This window comes from Orcinus orca, chromosome X, assembly GCF_937001465.1.
Source record: "Orcinus orca chromosome X, mOrcOrc1.1, whole genome shotgun sequence".
Lineage (NCBI taxonomy): Eukaryota > Metazoa > Chordata > Mammalia > Artiodactyla > Delphinidae > Orcinus > Orcinus orca.
Genome location: NC_064580.1, coordinates 43,955,567 through 43,966,392, shown reverse-complemented (window position 1 = coordinate 43,966,392; position 10,826 = coordinate 43,955,567). Strand labels below are relative to the sequence as shown.

Below are 10,826 nucleotides of genomic sequence, written 5' to 3'. Positions count from 1 at the left end.
CTCAATTAATACTTGTCAAATGCAGGTGAGATTAAGAGGACAGGCTTGGGAATCGGGCAATATTAAATATTGCCTCAATCCCCAACTTCCTCAAGCTATTTATACTCACTGGGCCTCATTTCTCTCCTCTGTGAAATGGTCACATCGGGATTGTTGAGTCGATGTGTAACTAGATGGAAACAGATAGTGCCAGTAAAGCCGGTAGCCAGGATAAGACCAAGTAAATGGTGGCTGGCAGTACTATCGATATTATTAGTCTCCTGGGTGTGACTGTTTTTATAGGACTGGGGCTCTGGAGCCCTTTCCTGACTTCCCTAGAGCCACACTTCTACCAGGCTCTGAGTTAGGGTCAACTAGAAGCCCCAGTGCACTCCCCCACAGTGCCTACAGCGCTAATCATTCAAGGGTGCACCTCTTCACCTCTTTATACCCCAACTCCCAGCCTAGTTTTACAGTCCCTCTCTCCTCCCCAGCGCCACCTTGGACACTCACACTCGGGCCCTTTCCCTCCCTCACCTCCCCAGCCCCTCCCCATAGGGGGTAGAGTTGCCCATTCCCTCCAGACCACAGCTTCCTTCGTTGGGGGGATGGGACGAAGTGTTCAGGATGTGGTGACAGCGGAGGTGACTGGACATTTCTGGCCTTGGTCAGCGCCCGCACTGGGGCTACACCGGAGTCCAGCTGGCCATATAAGCCCCGGCTTTGGGGCTCTGTTCCCAGGACGGAGGAAACTCGGGCCTCTCCCAGGACCGGGAACGCCCAGCGTGTAGCGTGTGCACACAAGCCCAGCTGCGGTTCCTCACCATCTATGGAAGAGGGGGGCGCGGCCCAAGGGTTCTAAAAGCCTTTTTTAGCCCGGCCCGCTGACTCACACCTTCCTGGCTCCGCCCCGAAGGGGGCTTCGGGGCCCCAGCCAGTGCCGTGAGGGTGGCAGTCTACAGCCAGCCAAAGCTGGCAGACCAGGCTGGAAGTGAGAGACCGCAGGTTCTCGGCGAAGGAAGCCGCCCCGGTTCTAACCTTGCTATCCAGCCCAGCTGAGGGTCTGGACGACTCCTGGCCGGGGTTGTGGGTACACTGGTGCACTCCCCGCCACAATAGGCCCACCTCTGCATTCCCCACGCCACGTGCAATAATTAACTTTGAGCCCTGCACACGTCCAAAACAGTGAAATGAATAAATGGGGAGAGAAGCAGGAGTTGGCGAAGGGGAACGGCGTGGGGCTATGCCGGCAGAAGCGAAGACCTCTCTAGAGGCATGAAAGAAACAGCAGGAAGTAAGCTTGCCAATGGTTGCTAGAAGAGGCCCTCCTCACAACCAGGTCGACCCACCCGCTGCTTTACGGGTAGGACTCGGGAGCCCCACCCAGCCTAGAGCACCTGGCAAGTTAAGACCGGATCGAACCATTTTATTACCTCCCCCGCCCGAAGCAAGTTGCGCAGGGCTGGCCGGTCCGGGAGGGCCGTACCACTGACGCCTCGAGGGGAGCAAGGGCTGGTCGACTGCGAAGCAGGAGGGGGGAGAAGGCCAAGGAAGCTCTCCCCATGATGCTAGTGAGCGGCGGGCGGGGCACACCAGATCCAGGTTGGGCAGTACCAAGTGACCCGTCTGCTACACGCTCAGTGCCTCCGCCTTCCGGCTGCCATCTCCAGGGCTAGCTGCGCGGACCCCGGGACCCCTAGGGCTCGCGAGAGCCGTTCCTCGCTCGGCACCAGCCAGGGTCCAGGGGAATCCGGGGTGTGGTCGTTGGGGTCCTCTGTGCGGCCCTCAGGAGGAGGAACCGCGGGGTCGTCCGCCACTCCTGGGCTAGACTCCGGGCTGCCCCGGGTTTGGGGCGTCGTACGGGGTCGAGGGTGCTGAAGTGGGGAAGTGCTGGAGCTTCGAGACCTCGTCACCTCTGGTCCCCCAGGATCTGCACTGCGATCTGGGGATGGCAAGACTGCAGATTAGATTAGGCGATAGGGTGGGGAACGGAGATGGGGCCCCTTGGCTGAGGGTGGCCGGCAGACTCGAAGGGCTGCGGGAGACAGAGACCCCAGTACTCAGAGAAACCTCCGTCAATGAATGGACACGCCCTTCGGGAACCCGAGCCACTCCTCAAGACCCGACACCTCCTTTCCCGAGTCCCCTCCCTTCCTGGATGCAGAACACTCCCCTCAGGAATCAATTCCCACAACTCCCAAAGGAAGTCAAATCCCTCCCATACAGGATCCCAGACTCTCTCCCTTGCTCATCCCACCTTCCTCAACTCCCAATCCTTTCCCTAATGGATCCCTCGTCTTTTGGGACCAGACCCCCTACCCTCTGGATCCCCATTCCATCCCCTCTCCACTGAGACCCACTCTGCTTTCCCATCTGAGGACCATGACCCTTCTTTCTGAACAACCACTTTTGCCCCAAACCCCTCTTTTCTCTTCCCTCACAGTACCTCAAAAGCCTCCCCTCTGAAATCCACCCTTATTCCTATCCTGGGACCCTGGTCTTCCCATCCCCACTTTTGAAAATATCATGACCCTCACAAACACCAAGCCCTGATCCTCCCCATTGTGACCACCAAACCCTTCTCACCCAGGTCCCCAGCCTCTCCACTCTGCGACCCTCTTCCTCTCACAGATCCCTGACCCCAATCCTCTGAGAAACCCACCATCTTCTTTCCAGGGCCCTCCCACCCGCTCAGGCTTGCCGGGGTGGGTCTCAGGAGGCCTGCTTAGCACAAGGCAGAGCCGGGGACCTCCTGTGCGAATCCGATCCATGACCTCAGCATGCGTGAGGCCCTGAGTTGACTCTCCATTGATGTGGAGCACGAGGTCGCCAGGCTGCAAGAGTGCAAGGCAAGGGGTGTTGTAGAAAGGTCAAAATGGAGAGCACATCGACAACAGGATAGGACAGGGCTGGCACCGTCGAATGGAGGGTGCTTTATGCTTCACCTGCAAGCGACCGCAGCGCTGTGCTGGCCCGTCCTTCAGCAGCCCGCGAACTGCCAGCGGAGCGTCCCCGTCTGCATCTCGGCCTCCACTTAATGTGAAGCCAAAGCCCACGGAACTGCGAACGAGTTCCACACAGAACTGACCAGAGGCCTGGGGCGGCTTCGAAGCACGACGTGCCTTACCCTCGGTCACTTGGGGTGGCGCGGTACGTGTACCCAAGGTCTCTGACCGACGATGCTGGAGTAAGGACACAAGTATACATACACTGCCGGTCTCGAGGCAGGTGGCCTCGAAGGAGGACAAGGTGGTACCTGGGGCCGGTGTTCCACGAAAGTGGCATGAGGAAGGCGACTGTCTGTGACCTCTATGTCTGCAGAATCCAGCACGCTATTGTCTGGGGGATGAAAAAGGCAGTCGGAAGGGTACTATAAAGAAACTATCTAGGACCAGCCTACTGAGTTAATATTTCTAGCCTCATCTCATCTCCTTGCCTCTAGGATGCAGAGACAGACATGCTCATCCATTTAACTAGGCTCCGCCCACACGAATAACTATCCTGATCCCGCCTTCTTAGCTAATAACCCTGGGACCAGCTATTTGAATAATCCTAAACACCTTCCTACCTCCCTCTAATAACACGCAGATCCCGCCCCTCATATTAAACCCTTAGGCTCACCGTGCAGGGTGCTACTCCAGGATTCCGCTGCTTTAGATTCCAGGCCCCGCCCTCCAATCAGCCTATAAACTTTAACCTACTCCTAACCTTTCGAGCCGCTTCCCCAGTGCGCTTATAGACTCCACCTCCTTGACTAACATTCCAGGCCCGCCCTTTAGCCTAATGCCTGCCCCCAACCCTCTCCAGGTCCCACCTCCTCCACTCGAAACCCCGCTGACAAAAGTAAAGATCAAGCTCCGCACCCACAACTAACCTTGCAACGTTCACCTACTGCAGTAACCCTCTGTGTCACCTCCTAGAGGAATAGTCTAGGCTAACCCCAGCACCCTCGAATCACCGCCGAGGCCCGTCCTCCCAACTCACACCCATTGGCCCCACCCAGGGGAGTAACTAACACTCCTGGGCCCGCCCCCCCAGAATCCCGCTCCACTCCGACCGCGCTCCCTGGAGGCCCCGCCCCCATCACGCACCCTCCTTGGGGCGCAGGCGCAATGTGGCGCCGGCCCGGCGTACCAGCGCCGCCACGTCGGCCGCAGCTCGGGCCGCCAGGGGGCGCGCGTCCAGCCGCGCCAGGAGCTGCCGGGCTCTGGGGCCCGCGGGCGGGGGAAGGCCACGGCCTGCGCGAGTGAAAAAAACAGATCAGGGCCCACCCTGAGTCTCAGCGACCCCCTACAGCCCCCCGCCACGACCGAAGACCTAGAATGCCCCTCAAGATCCCGGAGACCCGAGACCACTCCCTCGATAGTTCTGAAAGTCACCGACTGCCCCTCTCATCTCCCGCGACCCCCGACCATCGCGGGTATGCCCGTGGACCCAAAACTGCACCCACCCTGGACAGCTATTTAACCCCAATATTCCTGGACACCTCCGAACACCCTGTGAATAACTCTGAAGGTCTCTCACTGCTCCCCTATAACTCCAGTTTCCAGACTCTTCCCCCGAACATCGAGAAGTATCCCGATTCCCCCAGATGTCCCAACAGAACACGGTCTGCCCCCTGTGGCCCAGGCACCCCCGATTCCCCTCCAGTTATCCTAGGCAGCCCTGCTGGCCCACATATCCCCGGAGCCCCCAGCCTAACCCCCCACAATTCACCAAAGACCCCGAGTGCCCAGGTGTCCCCAGTGACCCTGGGCAGACCCCTCCGGCACACCTCCCCGGAGACTCTGGAGAGACCCCCGGGTCTGGTGCGCCGCCCCACAGCGCGGGTGCGGGTAGGGCGCCTCGAGCCCAGCCCGGGTCGCTGGGCCCCTGCCCTCCCCCGCCGCCGCCCGCAGCCGCTAGGGCGCCAGGGCTGCTTTGTTTACCACCTGTCAGAAGGAAAAGGTGAGAAGCAGACAGGCGGGGCGAGGGCTGGCAGGGACGCGCCCACTACCCTCCCACCCCGCGCCCCGTACCTCCTCTGCTCCCCTTAGGGTCCGTGGCGCCCCCCGCGCGTGGCTCCATGACCCGTACTTGGCCTGGTGGACGCACTGCCGCCAGCGACGCGTTTGGAGCGCCCGGGAGCGCTCACCTGGCGGCCCGCCCGGGCTTGGACGCGGCTGAGGCCGGCCGGTCCCGTGCTTGGCGCCCCAACCAGCGCGGTGACCTACCTGGCGGCCGCCAAGGAGGCCTGGCCCTGGGAGCCAGCGCGAGCTCTTGGCCTTGCTCTGCCTCAGGCGCTGCCTCTCTTTCCCAGCATCATGGGAAAACTCTTTCCGCCCAGGGGATGTTGTTATTCCACCTGTGAGGGGGGGAAGTCGAGGCCCAGAGAAGTTAAGGGCCCCACCCGAGCTCTGATGACTAAAAGCGGGGTGAGAACCGGAACCCACGTTTACCAGGGTATCCTGCAGCCTCCACCAGAGCTTTGCACATCGTAGGCACTCAGTAAATTTGCAGTGAATGTTTCCCTACTGGGGGACTGGAAGAGTACGGTGGGCTGGGGAGGAGGGTGCCCTTGGAGCCTTTGGGAGCTCCGGGAGGCTTCAGGGGCCTGAGCATGATAGGGTTGGGGGACTCAAAAAGTAGGGGAGGGCAGGTCTCCTGGAGAGTGGGGAGGCAGTAGGAGCCTGGACTTGAGGAGCCTTTGAAGGCACATGGTGGGGGAGGGGACACTAGCCAATGAGAGGGGAGAAATGAGGCTTGAAAAGGGGTGGGGCGTGTCTGGAGACAAAGCCCCCAAGGGTGGAGCACTTGGGCAGAGTGCTACTGAAGTGGAAGGAGGAATGGGGAGCTGTGAGAGAAGGCCTGTGGCCACCACTTTGTGGAAGAAGAAACTGAGAATGGGAGGGGCCCAGGGTTGCACAGTCAGCCAACAGCAGTGGGGGTCTCAGGTAGCTTACCCCCAACAGTCATCTGGTCCATGACTGTTTCATTATGGGATGTGAACACACTGTGTCCTGATGTCCCTTCTGGCAGGCTGTGCAACCTCTCTCATCCACCTTTCAGGGTCCTGGTTTTGTTGTAGTTGAAAGGGCTGAATGCTCCCTGCTTTCCTTCCTCCTGTAGTCCCATGCCCCTCCCATCTCTGACCTGACCTTGTCTGTGGGGGAACACACTGGACCTCCTTCACTGCTCTGCCCTGTTCTTGTGACCGAATGGGGCTTTCACAACTCCCTAAATATGCCCACTGTTATTCCCATCTCCCTGCTTGTGCCTATGCTGTTCCCTCTTTCTAGGAGGCCTTTCCCAGCCTTTTGTCTACCTGGAAGGTGACTGCATGTTATCAATGCCCAATTCAAAGTCTTCAACCCTGCGTTCTTCTATTTCTGAAAAGAAAGAACACATGTTTATATGCAGACGATGGATGGTTGTCCCTGCAGAATTGTAAACCAAAGTGCTTCTGTCTGTGGGGATGAGTCCAAGCTGCTTTCTTTTCCTGAGTCTTCCCAAGAGAACTGGGTTGAGGAGAAAAACCAAGGCTGAGCCCTAGGAATCCATATCCTCTCCTCCACTGGGAAGCCTTTCCACTCTCTCCTCCAGGGCCCAGTCCCCTTTCCCTCCCCCAGGGACCTCCCCAATCCTGCAGGGCAGTGCTGGTCACCAGGATCACTGGCTTCTCTGGCCATCTGCCTGCCTGAACTGGGATCCGCTCTGTCCCTCTTGGCCACCCCTGGGAGTCCAGCTGATGTGTGCGCTCCCAGGGGTCCCCAGCAGTCCCCAGCATAAGATGGCTACATCTGCCCACCTTCTCTTCAGAGAAGCCAAGATGCTCTCTTTGTATAATGCTGTGTAAACCTCTTACGTATGGCTTGTGGAATGAGAAATAAGGCAACACAAGGCACAATTATTACCCCAGTTTTATAAATTAGAAGGAGGCCCAGAGAGTGTAAGCAACTTACCATCATCTGGCCCTGTTCTTACTGAGACTTAAAGCACTGAAAATGGAGATGGCAGCTTCCAATCTGGGGTTTGGGTCTTGGGGAACCAGTGATTGTGGTAGAGGGGTGCTTAAAGATTGAGGAATGGGTGCCTGAGGTTCTATAGATTGCTTGATGGGAGGTCCTTGCAGAGGAGCATTGTCGAAAGTTCGGGATGGTGGATGGTGAAGGGAGGTTTCCAAGTATCCGGCAGCCTGGATGTTTCAGAAATGGGGCAAAGAGCTTACCAACTGGATGGGGGCTCAAGTGTTTGGAGATGGGGGATTGTTTGAGACTGGGAGATGCTCAGTCTTAGGGGAGTTTGCAAAGGAATGGGGTGTCCAAGGATGGCCTCAGGGATGAATGGTAGGGACGGGACCCTGGGTGAGAGTTTGCTGAGAGCTGATACCAGCAGGGCCACAAATCTGGGGATAGGGGCAAGGATTTGGGTTGAGGGAGCCATGCTCAGGTCACCAAGGCAGCTGGCAGGGTTGGGGGGGCCAGACAAAAGGCAAACCCTGGCTACAGAATGTGGAACCCTAGCTACTGCTTTGTCTGGACCCTCAGTGTACCCCTCTGGTCAGTGGTGGTAATGAAGTGTGCATGGTAAAATTGCCAAAGGATTAGGAATAAACCTTCCAAACCACCTGCATTGTGCCCAGCCAAACTGTGGTAGCAGCTCTGGTGCTTATCTTTAATCAATATTGATTACAATCAGCTGGACAGGCCAAACCCCCTCTTAGTCCTCTCCATTGTGGGTTTAAACCAATGCATTCTTAGCCTCATCCATTCATGAAAATAAGCCTTTTGCCCCTTTTAGCGTCACCTAATTCATGGATTTAAGTCAGTCCCTCTCACAACCCCACCAGTTCTTATTGATTTAATCAAATATTTCTTCTTTTTAAGAAATAGATCCCTTTTAAGGGGATTGAGGTATAATTGACGTAAAATTTGATAGGTTTTGAACTTGTTACTGAACAAGGTTCATTTGCTCAACACTCAGCAAGCCAAACGCTGAGACAGCAAGGTCTGCAGCAGAGAAAGGGTTTATTCATCACCTCCCCAAAGGCACAGGGCTTGAGATACTTATGGGATAAAGAAGCAGGGTGGTCTTAGGCCCAGGGTAAAGTGTTTGGAGGCAGGGAAAAGGTGAGGCAATCGATGTTCTGCACAGGTGTATATGAGTTACATGCTTCTTCATGGAATGCATGTTCAAAAATGGAGGTGCTTAGCATGATCTGAGGGTGGAGTTTTCGGCCCTCTGATGTCAAAAGGTCATTCATCAAACACCTGTGCAGGCCCAGTTTTGGGGTCGGTGGTCCCAACCAGTCTTAGCTGGCTCGAATGGGACAAGAGCTGACTCCAAATTCCTGGAAAACAGTGGTAAGCCCCATTACTATAGCAACCCATATGTCAGAGGTGTTATCTATAGGGGGTGGTAAAGGAGTCAAAAATAATTAAGGCGAGTTTGGTCAGTGAAGGCAGGTTACAAGCAGAGGGGTTTTTAACAAGCTGTTCCCTTACCTGCTGTTCTGTAAGACAAGCTCAAGAATTTCTGTTAGGCACCTGAACAGAAACACTAACCCTATGGGGCATGGTTTCAAACTGTTTACAACTGTGAGACTATCACTACAATCAAGTTAGGGAACACAATCCTCACTGCCAAAAGTTTTCTCCTGCCCCTGTGTGATTCCTCTTTCCTGCCTGCTGGTCCCTCCCCGTCGTCACCAATCTACTTTCTTTCACTGTACATTAGTTTGCATTTTACTAGATTTTTATATAAACAGAATCATACAGAATGTACTCTTTGCGTGGGGAGGTAGGTCTTGCTTCTTTCGCTTAACAGAATTATTTTGAGATCCATCCAAATTTTACATCCATTTTTATTGCAGTGTAGTATTCCATTGCATGAATATTCCAGTTTGTTGATCCATTCACCTGTTGATGGACATTTGGGTTGTTTTCAGTTTGGGGCTATTAACATATGCTATGGACTCATGTCTCCCCAAAATTCATATATTAAATCTCTAACCCCCGATGTGATTGTATCTGGAGATAGAGTCTTTAGGAGGAAAATAAGGTAAAATGATGTCATAAGACGGGAGTTCCCTGGTGGTCTAGTGGTTAGGATTTGACGCTTTCACTGCTGTGGCTGGCCCGAGTTCAACCTCTGGTCAAGGAACTAAGATCCCGCAAGCCACGGGACATGGCCAAAATTTTAAAAAATGGTGTCATAAGAGTGGGGTCCTAATCTGATAAGATGTGGCCTGATAAGAAGAGGAAGATCTCTCTCTCTCTCTCTTCCATGTGAGGATACAGAGTGAAGGTGGCCATTTGCAAGCTGGGAAGAGAGCCTTACCAGGAACTAAACTGGCTAGCACCTTGGTCTTCGATGTCCCAGCCTCCAGAACCGTGAGATATAAATTTCTGTTGTCACATGGTATTTTGTTATGGCAGCCTGAGATGACTTAGACAACAAATAAAGCTTCTATGAACATTCATTTACAAATATTTGTGTAGACATATGCTTTCATCTCTTTTAGGTAAATACGTAGGAGTGGAAGGCTGGATCATACATGTAACTTTAACTTTTCAAAGATACTGCCGGACTTCCCTGGTGGTCCAGCGGTTAAGACTCAGTGCTTCCAATGCTGGGGATGTGGGTTTGATCCCTGGTTTGGAAACTAAGATCCCGCATGCTGTGAGGTGCAGCCAAAAACAAAAAACCAAAAAAAAACCCACGATACTGCCAAACTGTTTTCTAAAGATGCTATAGACCATTTTACATTTCCATCAACAGTATATGAGAGAATTCCCCGGGGGTTCATTGGTTAGGGACTCGGTGCTCTCACTGTCTGGGGTCTGGGTTCAATCACTGGTTGGGGAAATAAGATCCCACAAGTCCCACGGCACAACCAAAAAAAAGTAAACAGTATATGAGAGTTCCATTTCCTCCACATCTTCACAAACAGTTGGTATGGTCAGATTTTTAATTAACTTTAGCCATTCTAATACGTGTGTAATGGTATTTCACCATGATTTTAACTTGCATTACCCAAAAGACTAATAATATTAAGCATTGTTTACACGCTTATTTGCCATGTGTATATGTTCTCTGGTAAAGTTTGTGTTCAAATCTTTTGCCTGTTTCTTCCTCGACAAAGTGGTGGCCACAGGCCTTCTCTCACAGCTCCCCATTCCTCCTTCCACTTCAGTAGCACTCTGCCCAAGTGCTCCACCCTTGGGGGCTTTGTCTCCAGACACGCCCCACCCCTTTTCAAGCCTCATTTCTCCCCTCTCATTGGCTAGTGTCCCCTCCCCCACCATGTGCCTTCAAAGGCTCCTCAAGTCCAGGCTCCCCACTCTCCAGGAGACCTGCCCTCCCCTACTTTTTGAGTCCCCCAACCCTATCATGCTCAGGCCCCTGAAGCCTCCCGGAGCTCCCAAAGGCTCCAAGGGCACCCTCCTCCCCAGCCCACCGTACTCTTCCAGTCCCCCAGTAGGGAAACATTCACTGCAAATTTACTGAGTGCCTACGATGTGCAAAGCTCTGGTGGAGGCTGCAGAATACCCTGGTAAACGTGGGTTCCGGTTCTCACCCCGCTTTTAGTCATCAGAGCTCGGGTGGGGCCCTTAACTTCTCTGGGCCTCGACTTCCCCCTCTCACAGGTGGAATAACAACATCCCCTGGGCGGAAAGAGTTTTCCCATGATGCTGGGAAAGAGAGGCAGCGCCTGAGGCAGAGCAAGGCCAAGAGCTCGCGCTGGCTCCCAGGGCCAGGCCTCCTTGGCGGCCGCCAGGTAGGTCACCGCGCTGGTTGGGGCGCCAAGCACGGGACCGGCCGGCCTCAGCCGCGTCCAAGCCCGGGCGGGCCGCCAGGTGAGCGCT

General features: G+C 54.8%; 1 protein-coding gene across 4 annotated transcripts; it reads right to left on the bottom strand.

The window, feature by feature from the left end:
* Nucleotides 1–1,388: 1,388 nt before the first annotated feature.
* Nucleotides 1,389–5,135, bottom strand: MAGIX (MAGI family member, X-linked). Of its 4 annotated transcripts, none has more exons than XM_033409709.2 (6): nucleotides 4,998–5,135; nucleotides 4,071–4,217; nucleotides 3,236–3,318; nucleotides 2,925–3,161; nucleotides 2,642–2,813; nucleotides 1,389–1,921 (listed from the first exon to the last, which is right to left on the bottom strand). In XM_033409709.2, the coding sequence occupies exons 1-6, from the start codon at nucleotides 5,044–5,046 to the stop codon at nucleotides 1,617–1,619; spliced, it is 993 nt and encodes a 330-aa protein (XP_033265600.1). In that variant the 5' UTR covers nucleotides 5,047–5,135; the 3' UTR covers nucleotides 1,389–1,616. The 4 variants fall into 4 exon arrangements, with proteins under 4 accessions (XP_033265600.1, XP_049560293.1, XP_033265602.1 ...); XM_049704336.1 differs by having other exon boundaries at nucleotides 2,681–2,813; nucleotides 4,998–5,106; XM_033409710.2 differs by having other exon boundaries at nucleotides 1,630–1,921; nucleotides 2,566–2,813; nucleotides 4,998–5,107.
* Nucleotides 5,136–10,826: the final 5,691 nt, after the last annotated feature.

Bases quoted from the DNA above. Each gene is read 5' to 3' on its own strand.
- MAGIX (XM_033409709.2), bottom strand. From the start codon at position 5,046: ATGGAGCCACGCGCGGGGGGCGCCACGGACCCTAAGGGGAGCAGAGGA. The intron at 3,162-3,235 runs GTACCACCTTGT...TCCTTACTCCAG, and splicing joins TCGTGGAACACCGGCCCCAG to CATCGTCGGTCAGAGACCTT. The intron at 1,922-2,641 runs GTGGGTTTCTCA...TGCCATCCCCAG, and splicing joins AGGGCCCTGGAAAGAAGATG to ATCGCAGTGCAGATCCTGGG.